Source organism: Clupea harengus, chromosome 25 (assembly GCF_900700415.2).
Source record: "Clupea harengus chromosome 25, Ch_v2.0.2, whole genome shotgun sequence".
Taxonomy (NCBI): domain Eukaryota; kingdom Metazoa; phylum Chordata; class Actinopteri; order Clupeiformes; family Clupeidae; genus Clupea; species Clupea harengus.
In genome coordinates this window covers 13,608,605-13,626,378 of record NC_045176.1, presented here as the reverse complement: position 1 = coordinate 13,626,378, position 17,774 = coordinate 13,608,605, and the positions used below count along the sequence as shown (strand labels likewise).

The following is a 17,774-nucleotide window of genomic DNA, read 5'->3' as shown; positions in this document are numbered from 1 at the left end:
AAAACCAACCACAGGCCAAAGTAGCATGGGAAAAAACACAACAATATCTATTCATTTGGTTTATTCTCGCATTAACAAGACATGTCTCTGTCTCTCATCCCTGTGCAGATGTCTTGCAATTTCTCCCTGTTCCACATTATTGATGAGCTGGAAAGGACAGCACTGTGGAAGTCTGCACCCAGCCTTAAGGATCAGTGTGTTGATGTAGTCCTGCTCCGTGGAAGAAGACATGGCCATCTGTGCAGGAATGCAGGCAGTCCCCAGGGCTCTGAATGAATGTGCCGGGAGGTACACACAAGCTCCAGAGGCAGCACCAGATATCTCTCTGTCTGCAAAATGCAGACATTCTCTCTCTCACTCTCTCTCTCTCTCTCTCTCTCTCTCTCTCTCTCTCTATAACTGTCACAAATTGCAAATTGCCCATGCTCCAATCAGTAGTCTCTCATATTTCAGAGTCATTATTGAAAGCCAGTCCTTGTTAGGTCGGCTTAACCAATGAACAACTTGCTGAATCAGTAAAAGTTTTGCACAGGAAACAAATCCCTGTTTTAAAAGGAGATTGGCCTGTGCAAGACTATTATGTTTTAATGAGCTCTAAAACACAGCAATAATGAAGACAATAAAATCAGCTGGCAGGTGAGTGTAGATGGCAACAGGGCCTTACCCTCCATTGTTTTTGTTTGGTTGTTGTGGGGTTTCTTTCAGTCTTTCACCCATTCTTTTACAGTGGAAAGCCTTAATGATCAGGAGGTAAGCTACGGAGAAAACCTATGCGTGCCGCAAGTGTTTACGTTTTTATCCAAGATTACAGCTCATTAATCCCATAACGGAAAACACTGATGAAAATCGAGGAGAATAAGGGGAGCGCGAGAAAACAGGGGGGTCATGGGAGGCCAACAGAACGTTATTTTGGTGCCTATTTATGACTCGCGTTGTAGATGCTTGGTTTTGGGGGAGCCCTTGCTTCACCATGTACACTATCTCTCCCTCAATAATCGCTCCGAAATGTATGCATCAAAAAGCAAATTCTTCAACATCTCCCAAACTACATATTTTTTCCTGTGTCTTTTAGAAAAGGGCTGCCATATCCTCCGTTCATACAGAGGAGAGCAGTTTAAATAATAATATAAAATAATGATAATAATAATACACTTTATTTGTATAGCACTTTTCATACAAGGAATGCAATTTTATTTTGGGGGACTTTTGGAATGTTTAACAGACTCTAGAGGACCTAAGGGCTCGTAAAGGGACATAAAACAACAGGGACTCAGTGATGTAAGAGGGTGCTAAACCATTAAGAGCTTTGTATATAAGTAGAAGGACTTTAAGATTAATTCTAAAAGATAGAGGGAACCAGTGTAGTGTAGCTAGAACAGGAGTGATATGCCCGCTCTTCCTTGTTTTTGTTAAAAGTCTAGCAGCAGAGTTTTGAAATGTACTATACTGAATGTTTCAAGGCTCTGCAGGTTGTCCATTCCAAGAACCTTGTAGAAAATATCATCCTAACCATGTTGCTTCCTCAGTAGACTACTCAGTAGCTACTTCACATTACACCTCTCTCAGCATGTTTCTATCCTCTGAGATTGTTTTTGCATAGCTATTTACAGATCCAGTTTGTCAAATACCGTCACCCCAAACCAGAGGCCAGTGGAGGTACAGCATCTCACCCTGATGAGAGAGGGCCTCCTTCGCCCAGGGCCAGGTGGCCGCCCCAGCCAGCTCCTCACGGGCCGAGTTGTTGGCAAAGAAGACGTTGAGTGTGTTGGAGCTGTTCAGATGAAGCAGGTCTCTCAGCTCCCTGACACTCAGGTAAGTCCTGCAGTGGAAAGAGATTTAGTTCAACACAAACAACCTGCCATGGAAAGACCGGGGGCTGAGCTTTTTTTGGGGTGGGAGGGTTAGAGGGCTGTTTGCAGGGGCACAACCAATGCCTCTATGCCGAGGTGTTTTTGCTCGGCGTGTCTATTCTGTTGGCGCCTATCTGGGATATGTTTTCAGATGCCACTTACAACTGTCAACAGCTCAAAACCATCCCCCCATAGATTTAAATTGCTGTATATACATGCATGAATGCTAACATGTAAAATAGCGCAATAGTCTTTAAATCTAAATTTATGTTGTGTCATTCTCCTGTCAAGCCTGTGTAGGTATAATTGAAAAGGCAACGTTATATGTACAGGAGTTCATTCTGCACATTAAAACATCTCTATATATTTTCTCTCCAGCTGCTGCGCATGTTTTGGACATGCATTACACAACTACATCTTTAATGCTCTTATGGTATCCGTCAAAAGTTGCAGGAGGATGGTCTGCTTAGTTACTTCACTGATTTAAGTAGTTCAGATTTAACAACTACCAAGGCAGCGATGTAGTATTTTAAGAGTGAATATATTTAAGACTTCTTCTTTTATTTCCTTTTCGGCAATTATCGGTAACAGCAAGTTTGTTTCTGACATTTTTCCTAGGAGAAAAGAGAAAAGATTTACCAGATTGTCATTTGGTTTGATGCATTTTCCAGGAAACTCAGCCCACGACAATGACTGTGCTAGCCATGGGAAGAAGTCACAACTGATCGAATACAACCATTTATCACAGAGAATGTATTGTTATACAGTTGCTCTGGATGGGAGTGTTTGATGCCAAAGGTCACTCTTCTGGCAAATAACTGTGAACAAGACTGTGAACAAGACTTTGCATAAAAAATGGACTACCCAGAACCAAGAGCAACTACTGCAACTCTACCCTGAACTACAACCATTTGCTCAGAACAAACTGTGCGGTAGCCTGAGCAAAAACCATTAAAGACTAATTGTAAATTGGTACTAAGAAAGGTTTGCCTGCACAAACATGTTGAAGAAGCTTTTTAAAAGCCATTACTGTAAATGAAGGCATCAGAAACCACACTGAGGCAATGGGTTTAGCAGGATTGTAACTGTTTCCAGCACCTTCACAGCTTCACTGCGGTGGATACAAACAAATGCATTTCCCAATAGCATCACAAGCAGTCGATTTACTGGTGAGATCGACATGATGATATCCTTGTGAAAGAGTAAAAAAAAAAAAAAAAGTAAAAGAAATATATACGCAGGGAGGAAGCAACACCAAAGAAAACTTCACTTTGAGTTATTTACTCTGCAACTCTGACTTACATAATTCTTACGGTGCATAATTGTTTGAATTGGTGGTGGTACATGTAACCACAGCCCCCGCCCCCCCAGTGCCCTGCTGTGATAAACTGCCATAGAGAAGCTTTGATGTGTGAAGTTAACTTGTTTTCTTACTGGGACATGTCAGAAGCCATTTTTCTCTCTTGCTTCCACACTGGAAAGCCTTTGCACCACCTATCACTGCCCTGTTCGTTTGGAGAGGTCTGGATCTTAATGCCCCCTGTTTTGAAGCACGCCAAAGGGTCTAGCCCATTAGCAGAACCACCTACTGTTTCTTGGATGAATGCCATTAAGCCTTGACCAAAGTGTAGTCTTTCTTCATTCTGTTATTTATGCAATAAGGGGAAAGCTGAGCCAATTTGCTCACACATTCCAGTTCCTCTGATTTTAGACCAGGGGTTAAAATTTTTAGGGAGGCAAAAACATGTACCAAATATGGCAAAACATTTTGAGGCACAATTCAACGCAATTTGTCTTTCAATTTCTCTTCATCAATGGGCAGTGTTCAGGTGTTCATACATTTATGGCTAAGGTGATATTTTATGGCTATGACGTGCATAGAATGTCATTACACAGCAAACTGGTTAAATGTTGTTTGTTCAAAGAACATGAAAAAGTGGATTGCCATTGCAAACCAATTCTTGTTCCAATTCCTCAAATCTCTTGAGTGTATGTGTGCTTCACATTACTATTAAACTTGTTTAATCTATATACTCTCAACTATGCAGTCTACAAGAAGCGCTTGACTAACTATAATTCGAAACATATTTACAAACCCTGCCTAAAACATATTCTAAAGATCCCAAAGCCTTCTTAACACTACGTAATTCGTAAGTTATATTTTACCTTAACGTTTAGCTAAGTAAACCTTCTGTAAGAGATACGTTTGTAAGGTTGGTCTGGACCACCTTTAGCCACTCAGTTTAAAGATAAAACAAACATTTTAGAGTCTGACAATGTTGTGTTAGTGTCTGAACGTACATATTGACTGCAATGTAAGACCAACATATATGCTGCTTTACATTTTGTGCTTCATTCAATAAAAAATAAAAACATTGGAATAAATTAATTATCTGTACATTTTTAGTCCCTTGCAAATATAAATATATGAGTAACATCTAGCCTACAGTCATCCTTATTTGGGGACTTTTTTATTTAGACAAGCATAACATTTCTTGTTCATGTTCTTTCTCATAACGATCACCTGCGTTCCAATCTAAGTCGTGCCCATCATACTCATCTCAAGCATGTAAATGACAATAATCGATGGCACAAACATGGATTCAGCCTCTTAAGGTATATGTAGGAGGGCTTCTCTTAGGAGCTCTTAAGTGATGGTTTGGAAACATTCATTGAAAAATTTAGCAAGACCTTAAAATACCTTTAAAGTCTTCGTAAAACGCTAAGAGACACCAATATCGGGAAACCCAGCCTTATACAATTTCTTCCATGTTTCACCAAGGAAATCCAAATACAGTAGTTAGGAAACTTTGCAAAATAGTTTTCATTTCTGAGCTAAAAACCAACACATTTTAGACCTTACATGTAACTGTGTTTTTCTTTTTGGCTTGAAGTTTCAAATGAGGGTCAAGATGCCAACATAAATAAAATTTCCACTGGCTTAAAAGAAATAATGTTTAACCTGAAGTCTTACATAAACAAATGTCCCTGCCTTGCAGGAACATTAGTGGTTAACTAATAACTGAGAACTGTTTGTCAAGGCTGACAGACCCCTTCAAACATGTTTCCAATTCAGTTCAACCAGAACAAATTTCAGGACAAACAGATGAATTACATCATGAATAAAAATCACATGCAGCTTTTTTTCTGCACTGGAGCATCTTAAGGAAGAATGTTTTGCCAATCTGTTTCTGTACGCCGTGGTTCAAATGGTCAATTGAGAATGAAAAAATAACATAACCTACCAACACAAAAATTAAGATTAGCCTCTACTTCAGATGGAAAACCACCTGGTTGTCATATTCAATAATGTCTCAAAATAAGGAACACCTGATTCTAAGCCCTTAAAGAGAATATGAATGGATCAAAAGACTAGGGTCCCAGAAAACTCAATGAGATGGACTGGAAATTATTGTATGGCCACTCATTTGTTGGCAATTTGCTTAAGAAGCCTAGAGAACATCCCAACATTCTGTCTGAAAACACCTAAATAACGAGACACTGAAACCCTTTTCCATGGCCATGGAGATTGTAATTTATCACTAACATGTAATTATGGTTACATTTCTTGCCATAAAACCAATTCATGAATAGTGCACAGCAGATTTCTCAACAAAGGAATCCATCAGTACTGAGACAAACAGCTGACCCTGGATCAGTTCTGGGCCTGATGGGTTCCACTCAAAGACACTTTCTTATTGCTCAGTATCATCCCATTACGCTAACATCATACAGAACATGCCATTCTCTGTGAGTCACGCTACACTCTAATCGAAAGCACTGTCTGCCACTTTCACTTTGGTTTAGTCTTTCTCCTTGTTCCATGTTTTTTTTTTCATGGCCAAAACTCTCCATGTACCTGGTGATTCCCTGTGCACCATTTCTCCTTGCTTGAGCTACACATTTTTGTAGTGACAGACAGCCACTGGCAAGAGACTGTGTTGCACTGGCCGGCAGAACATACCTGGACTATAACTCACACCAAAAAATACTAAAATCCCAGACCTCAACATAAAAAGCGCGCAATACAATTGCCATCAAAATGTCATCCCTGCATTAATTCTCTTCAACTGCTGGACAGCTCTTCACCCATCCAGGCTTCACAGGAAAGACCTCTTTAAAGCAGCGTACTCTGGGGACTTCCGTGAGTCTTCCCAGAGTCCCATTAACAGGCGGGGTCTCTGTTTGTTACCTAAGTGGCAATGTCAGCTAATGCCAGAACGGATAGGGCCCAGGTCTGGCATAGACCTGCTGTTTTCTTGTTAGTAAATACCCCAAAACCATGGGCAGCGTTGCGGGTGTATGAACTGCTGGGCCGGGTTGCTGTTGCTGAGCTTGGTTATGTTTAGCCTCCAGCATTTCAGTGCTTTGGACCCCCAACACTGTAGTCTCCACTGTATACTTTGATGGACGACATGCTTACACAGACTTAAACACACTCACACAGAGGCACACACACGCATACACACACATAAACACACAAAAATATGAACGCATTAAGACACAGACACTGGACACACACAATCAGGCTTTAAGTCATGTGCAAGCACATGAACACACATGCACATGCAGTTACACCTGCAGACACATGAGTGCGAACTTGAGGTTTGGCCACGGGTCTTCTGTTGTCCTCTTTAAAGACCTCACAGTGAAAAACAACCAAAAGCAACTCTCGAATGTTTTTCAGATAGCCATCCAAATATATCATCGGGGCCCCATTAGTCTCCATGGGAATTCCTCAGGAACAGATAGAGGACTTCAAAGGTAGTACTCCTCTCCCGAAGTCCTCGCCTGGCCGTAAAACCCATACACCTGGTCGAGGGGAAAGCCACAGTGGCAGAGGGGAGCTGGCACTGTAACCTTGCGGTCTACGTGCAGAGAGCCCGACCATTGTGATTTATGGTGCCGCTGTGAAGTCAGCTATGAGGGAGATGGTTTCATGTCGTGAATTGAGTACCTATGGCAGAGGTGACTGCAAAAGTGGGTAGACTATAAAGCCGACACACTGTGAGGCCTTTTAGATACAAAAGCTGCCCTTTTCAGATGTCTGTTACAGCAAACTGATGACAGAAAAATTAAATAAGATAAAGTGGGTTCTTGCAGCAGGTATCATTTTGAATCATTGAGCAGTTGGATACTAATCTCTCACAAATATTGCAACATTAAGAGTACTTTTCAAGACAGACCGGTTTAAAAACTTGGAGGAGGTCTTAGAAACATTTAAGCGCAAATAAATACATTGAAGAGCATTCAAGCTTTTTCCACAGACAACAACTTATGCATTTCTGCCTACATATGCACGGCTGAGAAAGAAAGACATCCTGGCACGACATCATACAGTCAATTCAAAAACCAAATCAGTCTGCCTGTCACAATGAATAAAGCTGAGCCTTCTGGTTTTGTTGTTTAGCCACTTAAAGTGTATACTTTGGCCGCACTCTCCATCCCAGCTTTGCGTGCTTTGAAAAAAAAACTGTTTCAGAGTTTCATATGCTTTGCATGTTGCATGATGCATAGTGTTCTAACAAACTTCAAATAACGTGCATTGTTTTTTCTTAGTCAGTGTGTCATGAAGCTCTAGATTAGGAGTATTAGAACGCTTTCAATCAGTCTGCACTTTGTTTCCTATCATGGCTTAAAACATTTACAAGTCAACTCTGGCAGGGAGCAGAGCAGGGTTGCTCGTGGGGTTTATTCCCTGTGGCTTGTGGTTTTAATGTGTTTGATAGCCAGATTTAAACATTTATTAATGTGGAAATAAAACTGGAAACAGTTAGAGAGGATATAGAGTGAAATGTGAAAAAATGTGGCTTCATGAAGATTTTGAACAGCGGGAGTAACTACCGGTAAGTGTGATAATTTATTTGAGGAGGGATTTGAAGTCCATATCTGAAATTTATCATTTCCTTTCGTCTATGTGTTCTCTGACTTTGCCTGAGTAGAAATGTGAAGAAAATGTTAAAATCGATCAAATGGTTCCACTAAAAACAGATTTTTTTTCTTATCTTTGGTCACATGGGACTACTGTTTTTGGCTTAAAGCCAGTAGTTAGCTTGCAGATATTTTTGTAAAAAATTAGGTACACACATTTGCGGTGCTCATACCTACATAGCGCATACCAACATTAGTTGTTATTTGGCATAAAATAAAAGATTTACATTTGTTCATTGAGACTTTTCCATTGTTTCCAACGAGAGCTTAGTCCACATTCAATTCCATGCATTTTCAAGGATGATGTTGGTTAACCTTTATTAAACTTCAGATTGTGCACAACCACACACACATGCACACACACCCTTCACTACAAATGGTGTCAGAAGTGGGATAGCATGCCTGCAGCCATTGGAAGCATGTCCAGTGGGTGTGTTAGTCTATATAGATCCATTGACCCCTGTGTGAAAGACCTCAGAGATGAGTGAAGCGTGTGGGGCACCCTGGGATGGGAGACTTAAGGCGGGGGGAGATGTGTGCGCTCTGAAGGGGAGGGCAGTGTGATGAAGTGCCATCACTACTGTTGAATATGCAATCCCACTGCCATAGCAACAAGCCTGGCTCTTTGGCGTTGCGGTCAAGTTGCAGTATTATTACCCCCATTGAACCAGGTTTGAGGATGGGTGGGGTAAAAAACTCTCGTCCTTCACTACACTTACATTTGTGTTTTACTATAAATCAATATAGAAGTGTTCCAGTTGGCAATATGGCTCAATGAATCAAAGGCCTTTTAGCTTTTAGCAACTATGATGAGTGAATGTAAAAGATGTGCTTACTATATCTACAGATAGTATTTCATGTGTGTGTGCGTGCATGGATCTGTGTGTTTGTGTGTGTGTATGTACGTGTGTGTATGCGTATGCGAGAAAGAGATCAGGGGGAGGAAGAGAAAGAGAACACTCTTATACAGGCAAATTAGTACAACATATGTTTGTGTGTGTGTGTGTGTGTGTCTGTGTGTGTGTGTGTGTGTGTGTGTGTGTGTGTGTGTGTGTGTGTGTGTGTGTGTGTGTGTGTGTGTGTGTGTGTGTGATGTGATGTGGTGTTCTGGTGGTGTGTGTATGTGTGTGCGTAATTTGAAGTTTAATAAAGGTTAACCAACGTCCTCCTTTGAACATGAATTGGAACACTGAATTGAATTGAATTAATCTTTTATTTTACAGCTAGCATTAGCTAATAACAACTAATGTTGGTATGCACTATGTAGACATGAGCACTGTAAATGCATTTACCTAATTTGATCAAATAAATATATCCTCAAGCTTACTACTAGTTTTGACCCATTTCTTTAAAAATCTGTTTAGTTTTAAAGTACAAAATATAGTATGATAAGAAAACAACCATTTGTCAAAAACGACATAGCGCACAATCAAATAATGGGTATCAATGAACTCAGAAGTTGAAGAAAACTATACACATATAACAAACTACTATGAATTATAACTTTCATCATGAATACATGTATGAAAACTGCATACATTAAAAAATGAGTCTCTCTGCTGTGTGTGCTTACCCAAAGAATGACTGCAAATTTGAGCATTTTAAACCAATCACAAGAAATTCTGTCTTTGAAAATATAGTATTTGATCTAAAAAGGTATTTCCCTAAATTCATCCATCCTGTAACTTTTAACCAGAGTCTACCACAGTACTCTATGTCTTTCGCAGGCAATTTGAAGGAAATAGGAAAATCATTCTGTTATTGAACATCAATTTAAAACTCATGCATCATTTGTCAACAGCAGCCTTAATCATTAGCTAGGTTCACCTAGTCTAGCAATCGCTGGTGAAGCAGTTCAGTAAATATGGGTATTGTTCTTCCATTAGGTTGTGAGTAAATTACGTAAATAATAATAATAATAATAATACATATTTTAACAGTACGCTAAAACTTAATCAGTCTAGGCATGGGGGCAATATGATTACTGTTGAGTATGTGTTTGTGTCACATGATGGGAGTGATGGGGGGGGGGGCATCTGGAATGGGTATTTATGATATCTTGACCAATATCATCCGGGGTAGCAAAACAATCCTCACCTGTATGGAGACTCAGGGTCAAAGCAGGTCTTGGCAACATCAGTAATATCTGGGTCACAGCAGTCTCCGTCATCATACTCATTGTCTACGGTGTTGCACTCTGGATTACATTCTCCATCCCGTCTCCTCCAGGGGTAGCAGGGCCCCTTTCGCAAGCAGTCCCCCCCGTCATGGCCAGTCAGCGGGTGGTCGCACTCGGGATCACAGTGCTTGTTCCCGATCTTGGCAATCAGGCAGTTTCCCAGGATGAAACGCTGGCGCAGGGTGGAGTTGTGCACTGTGTGCACGCTGAGCTCCAGGGTGAGGTTGTACGGGCGGAAGGCCTCCACCAGGGCTCTGTGCTGCCGTTGGATCTGGACGGTCGAGACAGTGGGGCAGCCTCCGTCGTCGTTGCCAACATTGACAACGCGGTAGTGGATGCGCTTTTCCGTGCGGAGCTGCCAATGCTCGCCGTAGCTCAGGACAATGTCTTTGTTGTCGCAGACGGTCAGGCCGCACAGCGGGGGCAGGAAGGGCGAGACGAGCTCACGCTCAGGGATGGGAACGGCCAGCACAGCCGGGTAATGCCTTTCCTTGTAGGGCACCCACCACTGTTCCGCGCGGGAGAAGTCAGCCCACGTTACAAGTAATGGGCTTTCTCTCTCTTTGCGGCCGAACCCACTAAGCAGCATCTCCTGAGTGTGAGGGTGACTCCATAAGCGCACCCCGCCTAAATGCCCCCTGAAACTGTGCCTGGAGTCTGTCTGGTCCCCACCCAGGAAAAACATTCGACAGGTCCTCATGAAGGGGCTGTACAGGGCGCCGGTCTGCTGGCTGCTCTCCCCTACCTTTGCTCCATCCACGTACAGGACCATCCTGCTGCCGTCGTAGGTGGCCATCAAATGAGTCCAGATGTTGGGACGATAGTGCTGATGACCTGTGACAGTGGTGGCTCTAGGGTTGCGGTCTGTCCGGAGGGTAAAGAAATACCTGCCATCTTTTCTCCCTCCTGGCTCAGATGTCCGAATACCAACCGACCACCCTTTCTCACTCAGAGGGTGAGAACAGTTGTCAAACACTCCTAAAAAGGAAGCAAAACATCTTTCTGAAGAGGAAGAAATAAATCACCAAAATTGAAAGCCATTGAACGCCGAACGTTTTGTAATTGGAATTCAATTACCCAAAGAGTTTAGGAGTTTGAGCTATTCCCATTAAACAAACCACCGATATTCCCAGCTGCTTTTCAAAAAGAGTGGTCACATCTGGCCGCCAGATGTTCCGAGGCAGGACAGAGAAAGGTCAGGGAACCCCTTCACCCTCCCCACGTGAACATGTACACACACACACACACACACACACACACACACACACACATGCACACACATACAGACAGATGCCCGCACGCACACACACACACACACACACAAACAGACACATGCATGTGCACACACACACACACATTCACACAAACACAACACATGGGCTTTCCTTCTATCATCTCTATCTCTCCTGGAAGAGAGAGCAGTGGGCACCGTTCAATAAACTATCCTGCTGGTTTGGCTTCTAAATGTTGCTGTTTGTACTGGACATTACCAAATGTAATGGACTCATTACCAAGTCCTTCTCATAATAACATGTCCAAGATGAGCTTAGACCACAGAGAATCATGAACACAGAAAGTCATTAAGGATAATCATAGTCATACGACAAGTCGACAGAAGCTTAAACTAAATCAGAATGTTCAACAGCAAATTCAAAATATGCTTTGAAGTGGTTTCAGAACAATGGGCTGCATTTCTGTTTTGGGTGGGTTGTGCTACAGGTGCATATATTTATGAATTGTGTGATGTCACTTTTTGACATTAACATTAAGGTTTTTCAAAACTGTGAAATGTCATGCTTCTGGCTTGATTGCTTGATTGCTTGATTGTAAACCCTTTGATCTGATTACAGAAACTGCTTATCTTGGCTAGGAATCTGTAACAATTAAGCATTAGTTTTCTGCATCTGCAAAAAGTCATCAAAATTATCTAAAGACTGGCAGCCTATTGATATTTGAGCCAGATTTGAACTGAATCAGTCCAAAACAGTATTGGACAAAATAAATAAAATACTGAAGGATGAAACACATGCATCACAAGTGTTCTAATCATCCATGTTCTAATCATCCATGAGGACACCATCAACATACTAACTGACAGGAAATGCTGGTTCAATACACACCCCAAGGCCAAAGACTACATTTTTCTTGTGCAATTGACCAGGATGACCAGGAAAACTGCAATACATTAATAGTGCAAGACTACACGGCATTCTGAAATGTATGGAGGGTCTCTCCCAATCTATTCCAGTTGCCATAAATGTAATACCTCAGAGCGTCCGTCCACAAGGAAACAATGCTCCCTACCCTTTAGAATGGTGAAACTCCACATGTTGTCCTCTGTCCTGGAAATAGGTTTCCAGGAGATACTTCCAGATCTAATCTGTTCCACACTTACATCTCCACACCTGCCACCAAATATCCTACTGTATCTACAGAGCGCCCAATAGATTTGATGTTTGAGTGACCGTTCCTCAGAATGATTGGTGGGGAGCTCAAAATAACGAAGCATCCACACACATGCACATGCCCTACAGCACACGTATCCAAACTCTGATTTAGTGTGCAGCCTTCCACCACCCCTGCACCTTCTGGGCAACACCACATGCTGCCTCTGTAGCCTGCGTGTACACTCATTCCACCCCGGCAAATTTCACCTATGTGTTTTCCAACGACATCAAAGCACACCGGTTCCCTCACTCCGCCTGATCTCACGGACTACTGTCAAAGAGGGCAAGACTCAGCAGCATGTGAAAAGAAAAACACACACACACACACACATACACACACACACACACACGCGCGCGCGTGCGTGCGTGCAAGCGCACACACACATTCAAACCCGTTCAACATAAATCAAGGGCATGGGCCAGACACTTACAGCAACTACATGTCAACATGACTGCAGTGCTACGATCACACACGCCCATGAATCAAGAGCCCGAGTTGCCTAGGAGGAGGCCTGGTAAATAAGCAACACTGTTGGGAGGACACAGACAGCAGACACACTGGCCAGATGGTGACCACTTGTTCCTGTCCCCGCTCCCCTTTCTTGGGCCACTGATTGTTTGCACCTCGTTTGGGCTCTGATTTCTAAACTTCTTTCATCTGGCAATTACGGTTTCCTGTCCTTGGTCTGATCACCAACAAACCAGGAGATGCCCAAATCACTGTGTACTGACAACTGCCTTTCATTTTAGAATAATGATGCATAGCAGATACTTCATAAAAACAACTTGTTTGCCAGTTTGAGACGTTTTGACTGCAGTTATTGTTCTCAAACACAAAGCTGTTAACTGAACGTACAATTATGAATGATAGATGAAAGATCATTATAGATCTGTTTTTTTTTTTTGGTAATCCCTCAGACCACCTCTGCATGCAAAAACATCAGCACACCAAACTTGCTTAGTCATTGACACTCACCTGTGATGACCGCTGGGTTATTTTGCCCTCCCTCTGGCTTGACCCAAAGCTCGACGCTGAACTTTTTGCGGGGGAGCTCAATGCCAACGGCTGGGTTGATCCTCAGCTGCTCCTTCCTTCCACCAAAGTACAGCACGGTCATCCATTTAGGAGGGGTCTCCGGGACACTCCTGCCCCACATATCGCTCGCAGGGCTGGGCTGCTCTTCCTGCTCCCCCGAGTAGTCTTCACTCTCATTAGAGTCATTGCTGGAGTGGTCACTGTGCACATCCTGGGCAAAACCCATCTTTTGGTCGAAAATGTCCGGGTCTCCAACATATGGTCGAACAGCACTGCGCTTATGCCTTTGTGGTGGAGAGACACTGTCAATCACATGCCTCTGCCTGCCCCTTAGGACAGACTTCTCAGCATAGTGCTGCTGGTATCGCTTTGACAACTGTGCCTTGTGGGAACTGGAAATTGGGCTCTTCATGTGAGATGTCTGAGAGGAGGCTGAAACTCTCTGTGTCTCTGTGATTTTATCCAATATGTCTTTCTGAAACGATTCCTCTTGATTCTCTTTTACCCCCCTTCCACGGGCATCCCAAACGTTTTGTAATTCACCCGCACTAATGCTACTAACGGGACTGCAAGCACCTGAGCAGGACTGTCCAGTTCGAGTTGCCTCATGATATATGTCTTTCAGTCGCGTGCTTCTCACAGGTAAAGCCGTTGGGGGGTAGTATTGGGCCGGTGCTCGAGCCAGTCTTCTGCGGCTGACCGAACCGCACTGTTCACTTGCAACAGCAGCTCGTTCACTGTCTGCTCTTTGAGCAATAATCTGTTTGTACTTTTGAATATGATCTGATTGAGTGGATTTTAGCAGCCATGAATGAACTACAACAATAATAATAACCAGTAGTCTGACGAGCATCATTTCAATTGCTATGAAGTGTTAAATATGATAACAAATTAAGTTATGAGCGCAGGTTTTCAGGAATGTGAGAAAGACAGCAGCAGAATTAAGCAGCCCACCGCGGGTTAATTGAGTAGATGCCTCACGCTCGTGCAGGTTATTTAAGTCGATACTGGCCTATTATAACTCCAAGTATGCAATGAAAAAAATCTTAATAAAAAAACACTAAGTTAGAACTTAAACGGATAATGCCAATGTGATACATTTGGAGAGATTCAGTTCCATAAATCTGTTTTTGACACGTGGGAATGAAGCAGCTTTGAGCGCCTATCTCGCTGTAGGCAAATTAGAAAGTCAGTGCAATGTAGAAAAGAAAAAAACAGGTCTCAGTGAGCCACCTTTACGTCTCGCTTCCAATCTACAACTTAATATCCTTGTGGACGTATAGTATTCATTCAGGACGTTCCCTACTCTCCAGGCTACTGCATTTTCGCTTGTTTGTCCCAGCGAAGGGAGAACAGTCTGCAAAGATGTGTCCCCACAACTAGCGCCTCATCATTGTAGTATTCACTTCTGCATTATTTTACACTGCCTGGCAGACCCCAAAGCCAAAATGCAATCTGTACCAACAGTCCATGGCTGTTCAAAGAACTCAAGCGCCTTGCGTTTTGCGAATCTTCTCAATTTAGCCCAGAAACGTTATCTCATTCACTGCAAGGTAAGGATTACGCAAGTATTTCCTACAAATGTACATATGTATAGACATAATTCATTTTACTGTTAGGTCCCATTCAGGGATTTACTTCACATATTAATTAGTTAGAGGGAATGATACTCCGAACGTGTCTCACAACTGAGAGTATTTTAAGTCTTCAGTCGAGCGCACTTTGCTCTGTCCCACAAAAAAGTATGAAACCCTGATGTGGCCACCTATAGAAATTAAAGTCTACAATCTACATGTATGTTTAGGCTATATTATTATATTGTTATTAAGCAAAGTAGGTTACAGATTCAGGTAGGTAATTCGCCTAAAATCAGTCAAAAGAAGACGTCCTGTATCAGCACCAAGTATCTACTGCCAAATATCACAGCATTGCTGGTACAACTACAAATAAGGAGGAATCTAATCTTAATATTACAGGTAGCCTACCCAAAAGGACTGACAGACGAAATGTAATTCTACGTAAGACAGGTAGCATCCAAAATAAAGAACTATTTCCATGAGAAAGTGTTTTTCAAATCACCTTCAAGTGTGCGTAAACTCCTCTTGATTGCCCATGTCTCTGAACTCCCATTCTTTGCTACGCTGTTGAGCTGCAAGTCCTGCTGCGCTTTAGATTTTTTGAAGATCAAACTAACGCGCTAAACGTTTTATCTGTTTCCTCTCAACTGACATCACAAACCCTGCCCCTGCTCAGACATTTGTGAGGAAACCTTGCTCCCCTCCTGTAGACTGCCAATGTCCTATCCGCGACCTTTAAGATTGCCATTTCCCCAGACTAATCGCACTGACAACTACTGCTACAGCTACCTACCACAACGCCATAAGATGTTGAAACACCAGAAGCTACATCTGTAAGGCATCTGAAAAAAGAACAGTTTTACAACTTGTGTTCAGAATGAGCGCTACAAATGGTCTAGATGGGCAAAGAGCAGCAACAGGTAAATGGTAGAGGATGCAGTTTCAATACCCAAATCACCCAGGCTAATCCAAGAAAACGATTTTAAAATCGTTTGCGTCTTGATGGCCTACTTAAAACACTGAGCCAAGGTTCAGTGACAGACAATGAGACATTCCAAAAACACAAATCAGTAAAGACAATATATATATATTTGTATTGCGTTAACGTTAACTACATCAGTACAGTAAGTCTACATCAGTACAGTTACAATTAATCAGTAAATTTTATTGTAGGCAACACATATTGTTATATATGATATGATATAGAATATTGTGTACTAAAGTTATGCCAGAGACCCAAAACCATTTAATAATTTAAATAAACCACTATAAATTGATAAAACTACTGTTCATATCATTTAGTAGGATTAAAAACAGAAATATTTGAATGACACTGTTTCAACAGTTGTAAGAGTTTAAATTGGAATTTTGCATATAATGAGAAACACATGAGCTGTAAGTCTGCAATATTTTTTTCCCCTCAGAAGAAATCCATTACTGTACAATAATAAGGTACAGTATAACTTAATGGTGTGCAGGATTTCATATTGGTGTTAGTAAGGCAATCACTGCAGTATAATAATAAATATTGTTATTGTTTTAATGATGATGATGATAATAATGTGTGTTTTAATGATAATAATAATAGATTATGTTTTTGGTGTATAATAGTATAGAATTGTTATGTTTGTTTTATACACACTATTACAGACTGATTTGATTGATGGTAAAGTGTATTTTCCTTTAAGGTTGTTGTTCTTTGACTTCTTTGTCATTTGATATTGAGATAAGATGAATCTGAAAAGTAGCTACATTACTTGTCCAAATTAAATGGCTGATTTAAAAGTGATTCAAATCAAATCAACAAATCATTTACAAGACTAACTTTAAGATAATGTGATTGAACACAGTTTCTTGGTTCTCATGTTAACAAATGAGACAACATGATACACTAAGTGTGTTCATACTCTCTGCACACTATCTGAGACAGATGTACCCTTAAATAATGTGTCATTAACGTGGAAAATTAACCTTTCAATTTCAATTTGAAATGAGAAGACCTGCAAATTATCAATGGATAAGGATCAGAGCTGAACTGTTGATTCTGAAAGTGTACACTGAACATGGACCTCTGACCTACGGATCATACAGGAGGATTCGAATTTTAGTCCTTGCTGTGATGTTCTTGTGGTTAAGGAATCTCTGTTGGCATAACAAGCTACTTTACCCATTAACTATACATCATCAGACACATTAATAATAAGTATAAGTATGTAAGTGACTGATTATAGCAACGATAGTCATATGTTTTATACCATACGAAACAATGAAATGATAATCAAATGTTTTATAACATACAGTAGTCCAAATCATGAAAAAAACAAAACAGTTTGTTAACCAATGCTGTATATCTGATTTCATGCCGTGAGCAGTGGTGTCTATGTTGTCTGACTGAAAAACATTTCTTTCTATTGCCTGAACAGCACTTCACCGTAGTAACACTAAATATTCCAAACAAAGCCCATCAGCCCCCCACCCCCACCCCAACAACTACAAAGGTCTCATCTTGAATTTGCAATCCACTAGACACCTAGACAGTCAATAGTGCCACACAGGAACTCAAGTGTAAGGCAAAAGCCCTTCCCCTGTTGTCCAATGTGAATAGTAGCTCCGTAACGGCACTGAACTCTGCAGGTGCATACACTAATAATTGGACTTGAGGAGGGTTTTTCACTACATTTTCAACTAGAACTCACACCATGATACAATTGTAACACTTAAGTGTCACGCTAATAGCAGATTAACCTGAAAATG

The 17,774-nt window shown here is 41.5% G+C and overlaps 1 protein-coding gene across 1 annotated transcript in view; it reads right to left on the bottom strand.

Moving 5' to 3' along the window:
• The window catches only part of pappa2 (pappalysin 2), a 44,060-nt gene extending 28,081 nt beyond the window's left edge, over nucleotides 1-15,979 (bottom strand). The window contains exons 1-3 of the mRNA XM_042703722.1: nucleotides 13,384-15,979; nucleotides 9,879-10,938; nucleotides 1,671-1,819 (exon numbers count right to left, since the gene is read on the bottom strand). Of these exons, the coding sequence (XP_042559656.1) occupies nucleotides 1,671-1,819; nucleotides 9,879-10,938; nucleotides 13,384-14,299 (2,125 nt within the window). The 5' untranslated portion in view covers nucleotides 14,300-15,979. The remainder of the gene's footprint in view (nucleotides 1-1,670; nucleotides 1,820-9,878; nucleotides 10,939-13,383) is intronic.
• Between the last annotated feature and the right edge of the window lie 1,795 nt (nucleotides 15,980-17,774).